Source organism: Ranitomeya imitator, chromosome 3 (genome assembly GCF_032444005.1).
Source record: "Ranitomeya imitator isolate aRanImi1 chromosome 3, aRanImi1.pri, whole genome shotgun sequence".
NCBI lineage: Eukaryota > Metazoa > Chordata > Amphibia > Anura > Dendrobatidae > Ranitomeya > Ranitomeya imitator.
The window spans coordinates 775397203-775416989 of NC_091284.1; the positions used below are offsets into that span (position 1 = coordinate 775397203).

Consider the following 19787-nt stretch of genomic DNA (forward strand, 5'->3'; position numbering starts at 1 on the left):
AAGGTCATCAAGGGGTTTCTTATACCTCCTGAGGAACTAGAGGGGAGGCCACAACACCCCTCCCACCTATGGGAGTGGCTACAAGTATATAATGTGACCATGTGGGTCACATGAGGAAAAATGGATGGACCGGAGTGTGCCTGTGTGCCAGGTCCTGGAGGGCCTCTGTTTTGGGAGGTCCTGGGAGTAGGACTAGATCCCTGAAGAGCACATGGGGGAGGCCTGTGTGTTGGACGGTCCCAGATGGGGATGGATGTCCTGAATAGCGAACAGAGAGGACGCGTGTGCAGAGTCCGTGAGGGCACTGCGTGATGACACAGCCTATCTGAGGATCTGGACTGTCAGGTGGCCTGGTGAGCAAGGCATTGCCCAGGAGGGTGATACCAGTTCAGCAGCTTCCCTGAAAGAAAGAGTACTGACAGGAGTTAGCGTATGGAGTAGGAGCTCCTGGAAGGTAACCCAGCGTATGGGGAACCGTGTAGTCACCCATGGTAACTGGACGGAGTAAGGTCCAGCATGATTAGAAGCTGCAACCGTAATGTCGTATGTTGGTGCCTGTTGTGCTCCATGGATATTAATGAACTGTATGGCGTGTGGTCACCCACGATAACTGGACACATACGTTCGGCGTGTTTAGTGACCTCGTATCAAAGCCGTATACTGTGATGTGAAGATTGATGTAAAGACTGTTTGCTTGTTGTTCATATTTCTGTGGCTTATGACTCCATAATAAACCACATGGACTGTTAAGTGAAAACCCGTGCCTGACTACGTTAATCCGCTGCCAAATTAGTGTCCCCCAATACACTCAGTAAGTGCAATCTTACAAGGTATGGACAGCAAGAAGTGCAGTGAAGTGTGAATATATAAAACCCAACCCAGAATGTGATAGGGCAGTCCAAAACGGGAAAATGGAAAACACTTGGAGAGGAGTGAACCAAGAAAGATGTTATGCGCACGTGGATCTTGGACCCACTGTGCCGTTGACCGAGGAGAGCCCGGGGCGGCATGGCACCACCATGGTCTCTTCGCTAGAGACCATGGTGGTGGGGTTAGAATTGGCTTCGGATGGACGCCAAATGCTACTCCATGACAAACCTTGGACGCATGGCAGCTGACCCCCAAAGGCACAGAAAGCTGTAACAACAGGTGCTGGCAGGACCGGCAGGGATACAGCATAGCATGACAAGTGCAGGCAGGTACTGTTGATATACAAAAGATCACGGCAGCTGCAGGCTGGTGTACAGGTAGGCACGGCAGGTGGAGCAGGTAAACTGGCTGGCATGGCTGATTCACAGGTAGGCAGGTACTGTCAAGCAAGACTGGCATACAGACTGGTGCTGGCGAGTACAGATGATATACAAGCAGGCAGGTACTGGCAAGCATGGCTGGCACACAGACAGGCCGGTATTGGTGGGCACGGTTGATAAACAGATAGGCAGGTACTGGTAGACACTGCCGATATACAGGCAGGCAGGTACTGGTGGGCACAGCTGATATACAGGCGGGCACGGCTGATATACAGGAAGGCAGATAGTGGCTGGTACGATTGAAATACAGGAACGGATAGGACCCAGTTCGGACTGGATGGTCAGTAACAGCTTCTGGAAGAACTGGGTCACTGGCAGGAGAGGTACTAGACTGGATTTATGAAGAGGCGTGGACTTCTTCATGAATCAGAAGCTTCTGACTTCTGCACATCCCCTCATAAAGACCAGCATGAACAACGCCAGCATTAATGAATCGAGCCCATAGTATATATACCACATTTAATCAGTTTGGACTCCTACTAAACGGAAGCATTGGCTCAAAAAAGCAGTTGCATACACTAACCAGAATAGTGAAAATGATTATATATAGTATTTGATAATACTCACCAGGAGGAAAACCTCAAAAAAAGACCTCCCTTTTGATTGGTGTCAGTTGTATGGCTCGAAGTAGACAAAATGCTTTAAAGTATCTAGTAGCTAAAATCTCAATTGAGAAGAGCACTTAATTATGTAACTAAAGTTCACGAGGAAGGCATTAGTGCATTATATAATTATATACTACTAGATGGTGGCCCAATTCTAACGCATCGGGTATTCTAGAATATGCATGGCCTCGTAGTATATTGCCCAGCCACGTAGTATATTGCCCAGTCACGTAGTATATTGCCCAGCCACGTAGTATATTGCTCAACCACGTAGTATATTGCCCAGTCACAAACTATATTGCCCAGCCACATAGTACATTGCCCAGCCACGTAGTATATTGCCCAACCACGTAGTATATTGCCCAGTCACATACTATATTGCCCAGCCACATAGTATATTGCCCAGCCACGTGGTATATTGCCCAGCCACGTAGTATATTGCCCAGCAACGTAGTGTATTGCCCAGCCCACGTAGTCTATTGCCCAGCCCACGTAGTCTATTGCCCAGCCCACGTAGTCTATTGCCCAGCCACGTAGTATATTGCCCAGCCACATAGTATATTGTCCAGTCACGTAGTATATTGCCTAGCCACGTAGTATATTGCCTAGCCACGTAGTATATTGCCCAGCCACATAGTATATTGCGCAGTCACGTAGTATATTGCCCAGCCACGTAGTATATTGCCTAGCCACGTAGTATATTGCCCAGCCACATAGTATATTGCCCAGCCACGTAGTATATTGCCCAGCCACGTAGTATATTGCCCAGCCACGTAGTATATTGCCCAGCCATGTAGTATATTGCCCAGTCACGTAGTATATTGCCCAGTCACGTAGTATATTGCCCAGCCACGTAGTATATTGCCCAGCCACGTAGTATATTGCCCAGTCATGTAGTATATTGCCCAGCCACGTAGTATATTGCCCAGCCACGTAGTATATTGCCCAGCCACGTAGTATATTGCCCAGCCACGTAGTATATTGCCCAGCCACGTAGTATACAGCACAGAGCCACGTAGTACATTGCCCAGCCACGTAGTATACAGCACAGAGCCACGTAGTATATTGCCCAGCCACGTAGTATATTGCCCAGCCATGTAGTATATTGCCCAGTCACGTAGTATATTGCCCAGCCACGTAGTATATTGCCCAGCCACGTAGTATATTGCCCAGCCATGTAGTATATTGCCCAGTCATGTAGTATATTGCCCAGCCACGTAGTATATTGCCCAGCCACGTAGTATATTGCCCAGCCACGTAGTATACAGCACAGAGCCACGTAGTAAATTGCCCAGCCACGTAGTATACAGCACAGAGCCACGTAGTATATTGCCCAGCCACATAGTATATTGCCTAGCCACGTATGTCACCGGTGAAAAAATAAAAAATAAACATACTCACCTTCCGATCCGAGGGCCCCTTGTAGTTCTGTCGCCTGTGTGAGGTACAGGCGGCAGCTTCCGGTCCCAGCCTGCTCGCGCAGGCACGCAGGGCCTATGATTACGTCGCGGTCACATGACCGTGACGTCACGGCAGGTCCTTCTGCCAGAAGATCTGTGCCAACGGAACGTGGCGGTTGTATCTCGCGGAGCGGGAAAGGCAGGGTAGGTGAGTATCTAATCGTTTTTTATTTTTTTTATTATTTTTAACATTAGATGTTTTTACTATTGGCGCTGCATAGGCCGCGTCAATAGTAAAAAACTTGGTCACATAGGGTTAATAGCAGAGGTAACCGAGTGCGTTACACGCGGCATAACGCGGTCCGTTACCGCTGCCATTAACCCTGTGTGAGCGGTGAGCGGAGGGGTGTATGCGGGCGCCGGGTAGTCAGTGCAGGGAGTAAGGAGCGGCCATTTTCTTCTGGACTCTGCGCGTCGCTGATTGGTCGCGGCAGCCATGACAGGCAGCTGCCGAGACCAATCAGCGAACGAATAACCGTGACAGAAGGACAGACAGACAGACGGAAGTGACCCTTAGACAATTATGTATATAGATATCTGTACGCTCCTTGAGACTAGTTGATTTTCTTCTCCTGTTCTTTATGTATGCTGTTAGTGGTTATTGTGTGAGATAAATATTTAACCCCTTAGTGCCGGAGCCAATTTTGACCTAAATGACCAGGCTCAATTTTTGAAATCTGACCAGTGTCACGTTATGTGGTGATAACTCTGGAACACTTCAATGTATCTCAGTGATTCTGAGATTGTTTTCTCATGACATATTGTATTTCATGTTAGCTGTAAGTTTGGGTCAATCTACATTTATTTATGAAAATATCATAATTTTGATAAAAATTTAGAAAAATTAGCAATTTTCATACTTTCAATTTTTATATCCTTACACCAGTTAGTCTTGTTATAGAAAATTAATAAATAACACTTTCGGTATGTCTGCTTGACATATGTATCATGTGTAAAATGTTATTTTATTTTGTTAGGATGTTAGAAAAATTTAAAGTTTAATAGCAATTTTCCAAGAAATTTACAAAACCCGTTTCTTTAGACCAAGCTCCTCTGATCCTCCCCCTGCCATAGACTTTTTCAGTGATGACTCATGACTTGTGCAGGGAAAATTGACCTCTTGTTTCTACATAGAGCTTAGAAGGGTTTATCTAGTCAGTTTTTAATCACGTGATGTAATAGACCTAATGTAAAAGAGAAGAATTATAGGAGTAGAAAGGCAAAATGAGCAATTGTAAGTACACAGTGCTGTATAATATGATGACTGCAATATATTAAGAGAATACAAATTTTGATTCTGATGTCAATCGCGACATTGGCATCTAAATGGTTAAAAGGTGGTTAAAAGACCCCCTTGAACACGGTGGGCATCTGAGCCCCACAGTGTGCATAAATGCAGTAAGTGACCACAAGTTTGGCATTACTGTAGCAGGTAGAGCCCAATTAACAATTTACAAGGGGCATGTCTCCAGAAACACAAGTGTGCGGGCGATCGCCGCCGGATGTCAGCTGATTCTGACAGCTGACACCAGTCACTAAGTGCCATGAGGGGTCACAGACCACTTCTGGCACTTTAACCCCCAAAATGCTAAGATGGAACACAATTGCAGCATTCTGGAGCCAGCAGAGGGCTGACAGCCTCTCTGCCTTTGGATCAGGGACCCCGCGGCATGATGCGGGCTCCCAATTGTTGCCATGGTGACTTGATGTTGTCATGACGACATCCGGGTCACCAGAGCTAGCAACCTTGCTAAATGCATGATGAGCAAGATTGTCTGTCAGTGCAGAGCTGACAGTTTCTGCAGCATGGGGATGCTGCTGCATCTCTATACTGCAGAAGCAATCAGCCTGCAAAGAATGATAGTCCCATAGTAGGACAAAGTAATAAAGATTGAAAAAAGTAAAAAAAAATTTTTAAATAATTGTAAAAATATTTTAAAAATAATAAAAAAAATCAAAAGATATTTTATCTCAAAATAAATATTTGAATGGAAACAAAAACCAATAAAAGTACACATATTTGATATCACCGTGTCCGCAACGACCCGACCTATAAAACTATCCCACTAGTTAACCCCTTTAGTGAACACCATAAAAAAAACAAGGCAAAAGGCAATGCTTTATCATCATACAGCTGAACAAAAAGTGGAAGAACACGTGATAAAAAAGATGAATGTAAATAAATATGGTACAGCTGAAAACGTCTTCTTGTCCAGCAAAAAAACAAGCCAACATACAGCTCCATCAGCAGAAAAGTAAAAAAGTTATAGCTCTCAGAATAAAGCGATGCAAAAATAATTATTTTTTCTATGAAATAGTTTTTGTTGTATAAAAGCGCCAACATAGTAAAAAAATTATAAATGAGGTATCGCTGTAATCGTACTGACCCGAAGAATAAAACTGCCTTATGAATTTTACCACACATGGAACAGCATAAACACCCCTAACCCCAAAAGAAATTCCTGAATTGCTGATTTTTGTTCATTCTACCTCCCAAAAAAGAGAATAGAAAGCGATCAAAAAATTTAATGTGCCCGAACGTGATACCAATGAAAACGTCAGTTGTTCAGCACAAAACAAGAACTCATCTGACTCTGTGGGCCAAGATATGGAAAAATTATAGCTCTTAAAAAGGGATGATACAAAAGCTATTTTTTGCAATAAAAAGAGTCTTTTAATGTATGACAGAAGCCAAACATAAAAACCCGATATAAATCTGGTATCGCTGTAATCGCACTGACCCGAAGAATAAAGTCACCTAATTACTTAAACCGCACGAGGAATGGAGTAAAAAGTAAATAAACCCAATTCTTCACATGCTGTTGATTATGTCATTCTGCTTCCCAAATATCGCAGTAAGGCACTGCGCACATTTATTCTGCGCTCTTGCACCGCCATTTCCATATAGACCTCTGAAATACGTGATTCAGACAGAACCCCCAGGAGAAGATTCCCTATATTGAGGCAGATGGAGGCACATGGGTTGTTTTTTGCCTTCCTCTGGATCAACATGTTAGGGCATGTTAAGTTAGGCTATGGGTTGAACTAGATGGACTTAGTCTTCCGTCAACCTTAATAACTATGTTACTATGTATGTTACTATGTTACTGTGGACGCCATCTGACCTGTGATCCGGCGGTGTCCGTCTTTTTAGGATTGCATAAAAGTGCCATCGGCCACAGTTTTGTGCACTTCTGAAAAGGACACCGCAGAACAGAGGCCAGATGGAGTCCAGAGTAACTCTGCTGCCTCATTATTGTGAATGGCTCCTTCAGGTGTTTCATCACGTCACTCGGAGATTTAGATGGAAACCACAAAGTAAATGGTCAGCGTTGAGCACCGGAAAAATGTGATCATAAATGTTATGTAAAATGTTCCGAATAAAAGCTTCAACTCAAACCACAAAAAGAACATGCCCTCATTCTGGTCCGTAATCTATTAACGGAAATATAGGGGGCTTCCATGTTACTAGTAGTACAAAGACTCTGGAAAAGCGAATTGGCTCCTCACCCGCCAAAATTCAGCAAATTCTTTGCTCCCAAATCCAAATGCCTCTCTCCCTTCTGAGCCCCATAGTGTACCTAAACCACATATTGCTTCCACGTTTGGCATTTCTGAAGCAACGAGAGCCTGCCTAACTTACGTGTGCATGCCTGCAGAAGCACGGGTTGGGCATAACGTAGTGGTGACAGCAACGCACTGGTCGCTATAACGTCAGTTTGCAATTTTCACTCAGCAACATTCATTGCTGCTTGTTTCTGGAAAATACCCATGGAGTCAAAATCGTCACTACACCTGTATAGGAGTATAGTTTCCAAAATGGGGTCACTTGAGGGGGGATTCTGCTCTTCTAGCAATTAAAGGCTCTGTATTTGGATTCTGCAAACTGTTCTAGGAAAATCTGCGATCCAGGAGGCAAATAGCGCTCCGTTCCTCCCGAGTCTCTCCGTATGGCTAAGTTGTACTGTACAGCCACATATGGGGTATTGCTACGTTCAGTAGAAATTGTGGGACAAATTTTGGTGTGAAAATGTAATGAAAAAATGTGTAAAAATTTAAAATTTGGGACTTAAACAAAATTTTGGTGGTAAAAATTTAGTTATTTTGTCTTCGCTGCCCAATGGTGTAAAATTCTGTGACACACCTGTGGTATCAATATGATCACTGCACCCCTAGATGAATTCATTGAGATGTGTGGTATGGAAAAAGGGGGTCACGTATGGGGGGTTCTGATGTTCTGGCACCTGCAAACCATAACAGTAAAATCTGGCACTCCTTGCCTTCGGAGCTTTGCACTGTGCCCGAAAAATATTTCCAGATTGCATGTAGTGTACTGGCGCACATTGGAAAAAATGGACCTTAGTTTATTGTAAAAAAAAAAAAAATCCTATTAGCCCTTAGAAAAATTTAAAACGTGGCTCTAAAACAACATTATAGTGGTAAAAATGTAATTTATTCTTTCTTCACCGCTCAGTGGTATAAAATTCTGTGAGGCGCATGTGGTTTCAATATGATCACTGCACCACTAGATGAATTTATTGGGGATTGTAGTTTGTAAAATGAGTTCACATATAGGGGTTTCTGTTGTTCTGGCACCTCGGGCTCTGCCAATGTGACATGGCACCCTCAAACTATTCCAGCAAAATCTAACCTCCAATATGGCGCCTCTTCCCTTCTGAGCTTTGCATTGTGCCTCAAAAGTTGTATTCCCTACATATGGGTTATCGGTGTACTCAGGAGAAATTGCACAACAAACTGTATGGTGCAATTTCTCCTGTTACCCTTATGAAAATGCAAAATTTGGGGCCAAAATAACATTGTTGTGAGGAAAATTTGATTTCATTATTTTCACGGCTCAACATTAGAAACTCCTGTGAAGAACCTGGGGGTTCAAGGTGATCACCACACATCAGAATACATTCTTGCATGGAGAGCCCAACACACAGGCTCTCTCCATTCATGTGTTGTGACTGTCATACAGCCGCGACACATGCAGCTGCGGCGCCGATCATCCGGCGCTCTCCATGTATCCGGGTTCCCTCTGCAGCTTATTCAGTAAGTGCTATAGCTTACCGAATAAGCAGGGACCTGAACAAATTCACTCAACTCTACTCATGACGCCATTGACCTCCTGCATGCCTGCGCACAGCTTTCCCTACCGCCATGACACATAAAAGTATAGTGGCGTGCAAGACGACCAAAGATTCCAACACAAGCGATGGTGAATCAATAGATGTGGCAAGGAATCGACAGATGGCGTGAGTAGCAGAGGGGTCGGAGTGGTTAGTGGTGAGGTAAGTAAAACTATTTTTTTTAATTTTAATATATTATGTTTATTATGCTCTACAATAATAATAATAATTTGCAGTCTGTTACTTTTGCCCATACCCATAACTGGGTGTGCATGAGTTGTGTTACAGACATCACGCTGGTCTAACAAAACGGAAAGTGGAGGCTGCAATAAATGTGGTGTGGATGTGTGAATTGGCTGTGGGATAGGTGAGTGGATGAGTGAGTGTGAGAAGTGGAGTCCTCCTTTACAGTTCAATCCGAGTCGTGTGTGCAGCGAGATAGTGGTGATCATGGCGCAGAACAAGACCTAATCATATGCAAAAATGACACTGGGAGGAGGGAAATGACTAAGCGCTAATAAAAGAAGTGTGAAGTCTGCCGTTGGAGGCTGGTTATTTCCAGTTAATCTAAAAAAGCTTACAACGTCTAATTCTGTAATGGGGCTAAAAAAAAACCTATTAATCCTGCTACTACTACTTTGATGACTCTTCCAAGTTAATCTTTTAGACTCTTGCCTTTCCCAGTGATTGCCATGTCTACCATGAAACCACCACTGTTACCTCCAAAATTACTTCCTTACAATCTTCCTCTGAACCATTCCACCATGATATCCCTACCCTACTGCCACAACTTATATCTGCAGCTACTTCACTTTCTAAAGTCTAACATTTCATGGAATGGTGTCCTCTCATCCCAAGCACTTGCTAAGTCCAGAGTGCATTATGAGCCTTTCCCATCTCCACACAGACTCTCTTCCAATGGAGTCTGAGGAACCTATATTCCTCATGGCAGGAGACTATTGCTTCGCCTTCTGCACTGCCTTTAGCTCTGGAAACATACCCTACAGATGTAGCAAACTATTTTTCTCCCACATACTCCATACATAGTGGGTCACCCCTGAATTACTCTGCTATGAAATTGTCAATTTCTCCTTCTGCCTTAGACAATAGCCTTGACCCTGAAATCCAATAAGAAAGCAAAGCTAGGATCATTACTCTACACCAATATGTTAGACGAGTAGGACACAGAGCTGACCAATTAATGGAAGACCATAACAAAACCAGTGCAGTGTTTTGCCACTTACAGTCCACTACCTCACCTCAAAGGGCTATGATAAGTCACATACAATCTCATGTGTAAACCTTGACAACAAAGGAAGACCTCACAACATCAGAGTCCAGGAAGTCCATGAAAACGTTAAACTGATCAAACCATCTTTAACCGTATCCTAGTCAATTTGCCTGCAACTCCTAACAAGATGGACAGAGCCCACTGTACCTGTTGCTCAAAGCTTGTTAGGAGTTGTTCTAATAAATTGCATTGATGACTTTACTTTATAAAAGTAAATGGATAAATTCTGCCGTATGAATCATATACAATTGTTACAAAACCTTCTATGGCTCATTCTCCAACACCAAAAAGCCATTCAACTTCTTCTCACATAGCTCTAGGACTGCAATATTCTTTAGTTTTGGGGATTCCAGTTACATCTCACAGCCATAAAAGACGCCACATTCTACAACATTCATCCATACTTTCATGTCATTTCATGTGACTTGGATCTCCAAATAACACAGCTTCCAGACTGGAATTTCCTTTGTGTCTACAGTTAGAAACATATGTGTAGGAAGAACTTGGCACTCAAATATAGAATGTCAAGGTGATTTAATACCCTTGACATTTTATGATTGAGTGCCAAGTTCTTCCTAGATGTATTGCTATGGATTGAGCTCCTACTTGTACACCTATACACAGGAGTGACGTGTTCTTTTACTACCGTTAGAAACATCCTGGAAAACAATATGTCCCAATAAGAGACACTCTCCTCTAGTGTACCTTGCCACCAGTTGTGGTTTATCAGTAATATATTTACTATTCACAGATGTGCAGATGTGTGAATCCATCCCCAATATGTCTCAGTGATAGTCCAAACCTCATTCCACTGCTTGTTCAATGTTGTAATTAGTCTCACTTTTTTGTCCTATATCTGCTTACATGTAGGTGAACCACGGGCACTAAGCTGTCTTATCAGATCTTGAGCAATTTCTGAAACCAGTGCTAATGCTTTTTAGATGTGAGATTAATTGGCTATGCAGACTCCCAGTCATTGCTGTACTTTTAAAGATTCATGCAAATTCTATAGTCACTAAACCGTTTTTCAGACATAACTTAAAATCCAGAAACTGCATTGTAGTTGCCTGGTCCCGGTATGGCCAATACCTGAATGTTGTTCCCTGGTGTGACCAGTCCTGTATCCAAAGTCCCCTAGTCCCAGTGCGGCCATTGCCTGAACATTGTCCCCCAGTCCATGTTCGGCCAGTCCCTGATCCAGTATCCTAGACTGGTGTGTCTGAACATAGGCCTAGTCTGTGTCAGTGAACCTGACCCCTGGGGTTAGCAGCTGCAGTACAGGGATCTTCCCTGGAGTGGTGCCTGGCAGCTACCTGCATCTCAGACTGGAGCTCTGAAAAGATGTCAGGTACTGTTCAAATGTTACATGTCATCTGCAGTCTATTCTAGCCAAAACTGAGCTCCAGAATTCAGTTGGCGCTCCTCTTCTGAGCCCTGCTGTGCATCGGCGCTCCTTCCCTTCTGAGTCCCGCCGTGCGCCTACACAGTAGTTTCTCACCACTTATGGGGTATCAGTGTACTCAGGTGAAATTGCACATTTTGTATGGTCCGTTTTTCCTATTACCCTTGTGAAAATTAAATATTTGGGGCAAAACCAACATATTAAGGTGTTCGCCACACCTTTAGACAAGTTCCTTGAGAGGTGTAGTTTCCAAAATGGTGTCACTTGTGGAAGTTATCAATTGTTTAGGCACATCAGGGGCCCTGCAAACATGCCATGACATTCGCTATCAATTCCCGATAATTTTGCGTTCCAAAAGTCAAATGGTGCTCCTTCCCTTCCAAGCCCTGCCGTGCCCTAAACAGTAGATTTCCACCACATATGGGGTATAGACATACTCAGGAGAAATTGCACAACACATTTTACAGTCCATTTTCTCCTTCTACCCTTATGAAAATGCTAAATTTGCAGCTAAAGCAACGTTTTTATGAGGAAAGTTAAATTTTCATTTTTTCCTTCCATATTGCTTCAATTCCTGAGAAGCACCTGAACTGTTAATAAACACATTGAATGTGTTCTGGAGCACCTTGAGGGGTGCTGTTTTTAGAATGGTGTCTCTTTTTGGGTATTTCCGGTCATAAAGGCACCCCAAAGTCACTTCAAATGTGATGTGGTCGCTAAAAAAAAAAGGTTTTGTGAAGTATTGTTGGAAAATTGAGAAATTGCTGGTCAACTTTTAACAAAAAAAAATGATGTTTAAAAAATCCTGTTCATGTAATGTAGACATTTGATAAATGTCATTTATTAACTATTTTGTGTGACATAACTATCTGGTTTAAGGGCATAAAAATTAAAAGGTTGAAAATTGCGAAATTTTCATCACAATTCCGATTATTTTCACAAATAAACGCAAAAAATATCTGCGTCCATTTACCACTAACATGAGGTACAGTGTGTCCCGAAAAAAACAGTCTCAGAATCAGCGGGATCCGTTGGAGCGTTCCAGACTTCATATAGTGACACTGGTCAGAACTGTAAAATTTGGCTTGGTCAGGAAGAGGTGAAAACAGGCTCGGGGGTGAAGGGGGTTAATATTCTTTTGTGTAGTATTTGCTCAGTTTATCAATTCCTTATTGTTTATTTGTCTCTGGATCTGACAGGGATCCCCAGGAATGTCTAAATCTAGATTGGGACGCTTGCAGAGTTCTCCTTCTGCGGACAGCTTATCTTTCAAGAAAATTGGAACTCATGCTGAATCCTACAAAACTGCAACGGATTTTTCTGCACGAATCTGGGCCCCCTCTTATGTAAGTCTTGGGTTCACATTAGTTAATATATATTTTGTAACATACAGTTCCCAGAGTGTACAGAAGGAGAACGGATGCATAAGGCCGCGCCATGTTTCCAGCTATATAACACATATAGGTTAGGAAGTTCTCCTGCTCTTCCTATATAGATATAAAGTATAAAACTGAATACCACATATACTCGCACATACTGGACCTCCCCAATGTGTGCAGGTAAATTCTTTATTTTAAATCAAAATCAAGATTCCATGTGTCTGCCATCTTTGTACACAGGGCTGCAACTAGAAATTTCGGGGCCCCATACCGGCAAATTTTTCGGGGCCCCTTGAGACTCCGCCTCGGCTCCACCCCAGCCCCGCCTCCATGCTCCACCCCTCGAAATGTCCAATAGTTCCACCGCTCTCTCTTGGAAAAACCCCACTTCTCACCTATCACACATTAACAGTTCCCATCACCAGATCACACATATAGCCAGCAGCTTTTGTTTTGGCCAAAAGATTTTTTAAACCGCCACCATAACACAGTAGACACTTTTGGCCAGGCCCTACTCTGCTGTAACCTACTAAATATTTGTTAAAATATGCAGTTAAATTTAGGTATATTTATTATTTATTTTTCAATTTTTAAAATGACCAATTATACCACATACAAGGAACAAATACCGCTACACCATGTCCAGACCACATATTACTACCACATAGTTGCATACAAACGGCACCGCGCTTGGGTTGCTAAAATGACCTCCCCTGATAGCAGGGGCGCAATAGTCCCGAGTAAACTGATGGACACGTATGTCACACTGAAAACAAAGCGCCGGGAGTCGCGCTATTAGTGAGGCGCTGCACTGGTATGTGCCAGAAATGTTTGCCCCTAAGAAACAATACTACGAACCTAAATAAAGAAAGTGGATCTCTTACCGTGGGTAATGAAAAAGAGACCCTCCGCTGCTGATGGACGTACGTGCGGCTGTGATTCAAGACGTGCAAATGGCAATGACCGGAGGGTGGGCGTGCAGGAGCACATGCGGACGAGAGCGGTATAGAACGCCGCTACCAAGTGCAGAGACAGGGAACGTTTTGGCCGGAGGCGTCCCTGGTTACACTGGAAAAACAAAGATGGCCGACGCTGACACGCAGCGTGTGACGTCACGGGCCTACGGAAGCACCCAAGGACCAAAAAGGTGAACCGACGCGTTTCGAAGGGAGAACGCCCTTCTTCATCAGGGTTATGGCCCTACAGGGGAACTTCACTTAACTATATACCTTCTCTCATCCTGTGTCCCCGCCCACTGAGATACATTGCCCGCCCCAGTCCCTGAGATGACCAGTGGCCCTTTGCAACCTATCCACATCCAGTGCTCGTTACACTCGTCCTGAATGGCAAGGTATTATTAGTCATTAGGGTCCATGCCCCACAAATATACATGACATGTGCATGCTGCATACTAGGAGAAAATAATCAAAAAAGCATATAAAAAATATCTAATAATAAATAAATAAAAAGTGTAGTAAATTCATCCAATTTATTGACTAAAAAATTTTATTGCTGCTAAAAGTAAAAACTTTATTATTAAAACATCTAATAATAAAACTTAAAAACTGTAGATATTACCCTACAATGAAATGGTCCTAGCCTAATTAAATACACTAAAATCCATAAAATAAAAACAAACGTAGGCCTATTTCTCTATTGCAGATTATACAATACCCTGTCACTACTCCATTCAAAATGCATAAGAAAGGTGAATTCAAACTAATAGGTGAACCCCACCTAATTACATCTAGTGAGGCTAATCATATGCATAATAAATAATCTAAAGTGCATTGTAGTGCTACATGACATGTCTGGTTACCACTCCCGCCATTAAAATGCGTGTAATTCAAAATCATGGTTGAGGCCCCTAGGGGTAAGGCAATCCAGCCTGAATATCCATTCTGACTCGACTTTGGACATTTGTTTCAGGAAATTGCCCCCCCTCCTACTTTGATGGACTTTTTGAATCCCACAAAACTGGACATCCTTCATATTACCATTATGTTGCTCCTTAAAGTGACGGGATAGGGGGTGGCCCAGAAACCCCTTCTGAATATTCTTAAGGTGCTCTTTAATTCGTACCATGAGTCTCCTCTTGGTTCTACCCACATACAGTTTGTTGCACGGGCATAAAATCAAATAAATGATACCTGTAGAGTAACAAGTGATTTTATCCCGAATAGTAAATATCTCTGTTCCAGCAGAGTCTCCGAATGTGGTTTGGCACCTCCTCTCAATACCTGTTTGTGTGCAGCAATAGCAACCTCCACACGGCCTAAAACCCCCCTCAGGTTTAGATTTCTGACTTGCCAATGGGCCCTGAGCACTAAAAGCCAATTTGGCTGTGGGAGCTAGCAAATTAGTCAACGTACGAGCTTTTCTGTACACAAATCTGGGATGCACAGGTAGATGATCCCCTATAATCCTATCCCTCTGGAGGATTGCCCAATGTTTCCGAATGATCCCCTGGAACTGCCTATACCCAGCATGGAACTGCGTTATGATGGGCAGTTGTTTGATTTGATCAGAAATGGGTAAAATACCCTGGGGTACGGATTCGGGTTTGTGAATCAAAGTACTTCTTGGTATAATTCTAACTTCATTAGCCGCTTGTTCCACCAATGGCATTGGATAACCTTTTTCCAGAAATTGTTGAGTAAGATGTACTGCTTCTGAATCAAAATCCCCCAGATTAGTGCAATTGCGTCGAATTCTGGTGAATTGTCCCTTTGGAATGTTGGTGAGCCATACCGGAAGGTGGCAGCTGCTGGTATGAATGAAACTATTAGAATCCACCTCTTTCCGGTAACATTTAGTGCGAAGATGGCCATCTTCAATAAAAATAGTCAGATCCAGGAAGTTAATAGTGCTGTCACTTATGGTGGGTGTAAACTCTAAGCCGAAGTTATTAATGTTCAGGCCACAAATAAATGAGTCCAAATCTGCCCTAGACCCCTCCCAAATCAGAATGACGTCGTCAATAAATCGACGCCATAATGCCACCCCCATACGAAGCTGGCCTTTATCCTAGATGGCTGACTCCTCCCACTTGGCTACATATAGGTTAGCAAATGCAGGAGCAAAACGCGTCCCCATTGCCGTTCCCCATTGTTGCAGAAAAAAACGGCCCTCGAACATGAAATAATTATGTTGGGCGATGAACATAATGCACTCCTGTATATACTCGATTTGGACTTTGGAGTACATGCCCAATTTGTCAAGAAAATAACCGGACGCCTGGCAACCCATCTCCTGATTAATAACAGTGTATAAGGATTTAATGTCCAAAGCTACTAAAATGTATCTGGGGTTCCACTCTATTGTCTCTAATATCTCCAGGGTATGACCCGTATCTTTCAAATATGTCGGGATAAGGGACATACATTTTTGTAAATGGGTGTCCACGTATTTAGACAAATTGGCCGTAAGACTGCCAATGCCCGAGATGATGGGCCTCCCTTGAGGGTCCACCAGGCTTTTGTGTACCTTGGGTATGTGGTAGAAGAAGGCCACATTCGGATTGGGATTGGTAATAAACATCCATTCTTTTTTGTTGAGGATGCCCAATGATTTCCCCTTTTGTCCTAAGAGGTTCAGTTTCCTCACATACTGTGGCGTGGGGTCCCCGCATAACCTTCTATATGTAATTGTGTCACCCAGAAGTCGTTCCGCTTCCTCTTGATACTTCGTCCTATCAAGAATCACAATTCCGCCACCCTTGTCTGCCGGGCGGACAATAATATCATTGTTCGTTTGCAGATTTTTTAGGGATGTCCTCTCTCGAGAATTTAAATTACTAGATGTATATATTCTTTTCCCTTTCTGTAATTTTCTAATATCTGCAGTCACTAAGGTGTCGAAAGTGTGGAATACATTCGAGTATTCCTGTATGGGATTAAAGGAAGACGGATTAGATAATGTAGTATGGATAAATTTGGGTGTTTCCAGGGTACCGGCCACAGTAGCACTACGTTCTCTTTTCAGAAAATATTTCTTTAGAGCCAGATTGCGTAGAAATTTTTCCATTCCAATATATAAATCGAATGGTTTGGCAGAGGTGGATGGGGCAAATTTTAGACCTTTTTGTAGGAGGGATATGTCATTGTCCGTTAGCTGGTATGAACTCAAGTTGTATATTTTTTGGGAGTTAGAAACCACACCCCCTATTTTCTTTTTGGTGAATTTCCCTCCCCTTTTGCCTCTTTTGGTTTTGAAGGTCTTGCCCGAAAAAAATCCTTACTGAGTGGTATATACCCCCCTGTTCCCTTCGTACCTTTAAATGTTGGGGCAGGGCCTTTCCCCTTTGTATTGGACTTAAAGCTTTTACTGATTGTGTTTTTTAAAGTATATGTCCTTAATTTAGTGGACGTGGTTTTTCTGGGGAGGTCGGATACTCTCCCTATTCCCCGGCCCGCCCCTACATTGTCTATCGTCCTAGGCCGAACATTGCTTGAGCCTCCCTCTCCCGTCGGAGATGAGGTAACATGGTCCTCATCCCTATATGTTGTTAAAGGGGTAAAGCGATTGGAACCGGAACAGGGGTAATCTGATCGTTATGGTTAGGTGGTGGACTAATCTCCCTAACCGATGGTGTATCAGGATAAATCGAAATTTCTAAGGTTTTATCCGGGTCAATGGGATCAAGGGGGGTCCTGGATGAATTATCAACCCAATTCTGAGCGCTGGATACTGGGATATGTCCTCTACTTCGTACTGGTGTATACTGGGTTGAGTTGGAATCGGCATATGATGATAAATTCGTGACACTTTCTGTCCCCAAACCTTGTCGCCCTGAAGTGTACTCGTCCAGAACCATCAGCTGGCTAAAACTCAGTTGATGATCTCTGCTGGATTCGTGTTCCCTGACACGCCATGTTAGATCAGTACTGAATATTTGTTCTGGTATGCTGTCCCTCTTGAACTTTCTAATTTTCTTATCAATGATCTCTTTTTCTTTATTTTTAACTCTATGTAGGATATTTGTTGCCAGTTCCTCTATGTCCTCCGTAATGGTACACTTTTGTAATTTCTCAAAAATCTCCGCAATCTGGAGACTAGTGCGTTTCAAGTTTGTCAAGCGTTTGTCTATAATAAATTGTAACGCTGTGGAGGAAAACTGACTAAACATGTTGTCCCATTCCCTCTTAATGTTAGGATCCCCAAAATCCCCTGCTAACGTTTTGTAAATAACCAAGCCTTTAGGTGTTATTCCGGCTTGTGCGTACCTTTCTAGAGATGATACCTCCCACATATCCCTCAATTCAACAAACAATAATTTCTGTAGATCCTTCAAGTGCCTAGTGATAGCACCAGATTCAGATAAAGCAGGAGGTTTAAATGAAAACCTATCCTTCATAGTCATGAAGCGATATTCCCTATCCTCGCGTAACGCGTGAATAGCCATGGTGTGGCTGCCAGATGACCAAATGCACAAACACAAATACAGGTATAAAACAGACTATCACCGGCGCTCAGCACCTAAACCCACTACAAGAAGTGGGGATAACCTATATAGTAACCCCGCTGCTGGTAGCCACAGAACATGTGCCACTTTCTGTAAAGACCAAAACAATATGCATACAAACGGCACCGCGCTTGGGTTGCTAAAATGACCTCCCCTGATAGCAGGGGCGCAATAGTCTCGAGTAAACTGATGGACACGTATGTCACACTGAAAACAAAGCGCCGGGAGTCGCGCTATTAGTGAGGCGCTGCACTGGTATGTGCCAGAAATGTTTGCCCCTAAGAAACAATACTACGAACCTAAATAAAGAAAGTGGATCTCTTACCGTGGGTAATGAAAAAGAGACCCTCCGCTGCTGATGGACGTACGTGCGGCTGTGATCCAAGACTGTTGTGAATTCTGTGGCTGAGTTCACTTCTGTGGTCACAAGTGGTATTGCAGTCTCTGGGCTTCCTCCCTCAGGTGTTTTGGTGAGCTCGTTGGCTGCCTTGCTATTTAGCTCCACCTGAGTCTGTCTTCCTTGCTCCTTGTCAATGTTCCAGTGTTGGATCTGAGCTACTGCATCTTTCCTTGGGCCTGCTGCTCTGCTAGATAAGTGCTTCTAGTTTGTTTTCTGTTTTTTCTGTCCAGCTTGTTATTATCTTTTGCTGGAAGCTCTGAGAAGCAAAGGGGTGCACCGCCGTGCTGTTAGTTCGGCACGGTGGGTCTTTTTGCCCCTTTGTGTGGTTTTCGTTTTAGGGTTTTTTGTAGACTGCATAGTTCTCTTTGCTATCCTCGCTCTGTCTAGAATATCGGGCCTCACTTTGCTGAATCTATTTCATTCCTACGTTTGTCTTTTCATCTTGCTAACAGTCATTATATGTGGGGGCTGCCTATTCCTTTGGGGTATTTCTCTGAGGTAAGTTAGGCTTGTATTTCTATCTTCAGGCTAGTCAGCTCCTCAGGCAGTGCCGAGTTGCATAGGTAGTTGATAGGCGCAATCCACTGCTGCTTCCAGTTGTGTGAGGATAGATCAGGTACTGCAGTCTACAGAGATTCCACGTCTCAGAGCTCGTCCTATTGTTTTGGGTTATTGCCAGATCTCTGTATGTGCGCTGATTACTGCACGCTGTGTTGCCTGATTGCCAGCCATAACAGTACAAGGAGCCATTCTATGATTTCCAATAGAGGGAAAAAAGAAATCCTGACATCATTTTTTTTTCTTAGCTCTGTCTTCAGTCTTTTTTTTCCCCTAGACATTAGAGTGCTTCAGGACACAGCTGTGGACATGGATATTCAGGCTCTGTGCTCCTCAATGGATAATCTCGTTGTAAATGTACAAAAGATTCAAGATACTATTGATCAGAAATCGATGCTAGAACCAAGAATTCCGATTCCTGATTTGTTTTTTGGTGACAGAACTAAGTTCCTGAGCTTCAGAAATAATTGTAAGCTATTTTTGGCCTTGAAACCTCATTCTTCTGGTAATCCTATTCAACAGGTTTTGATTATTATTTCTTTTTTGCGCGGCGACCCACAGGACTGGGCGTTTTCTCTTGCACCAGGAGATTCTGCATTGAGTAATGTTGATGCATTTTTCCAGGCGCTGGGATTGCTTTACGATGAGCCTAATTCAGTGGATCAAGCTGAGAAAAATCTGCTGGCTTTATGCCAGGGTCAGGATGATGTAGAAGTATATTGTCAGAAATTTAGAAAATGGTCAGTACTCACTCTGTGGAATGAATCTGCACTAGCGGCTTTGTTC

The 19787-nt window shown here is 43.2% G+C and overlaps 1 protein-coding gene across 4 annotated transcripts in view; it reads left to right on the forward strand.

The window, feature by feature from the left end:
• The window catches only part of PARP4 (poly(ADP-ribose) polymerase family member 4), a 352799-nt gene that overhangs the window by 193443 nt on the left and 139569 nt on the right, over positions 1-19787 (forward strand). For all 4 annotated transcript variants that reach the window (XM_069759088.1, XM_069759086.1, XM_069759089.1 and 1 more), the window contains one exon: positions 12400-12546. In XM_069759088.1, the coding sequence (XP_069615189.1) occupies positions 12400-12546 (147 nt within the window). The remainder of the gene's footprint in view (positions 1-12399; positions 12547-19787) is intronic.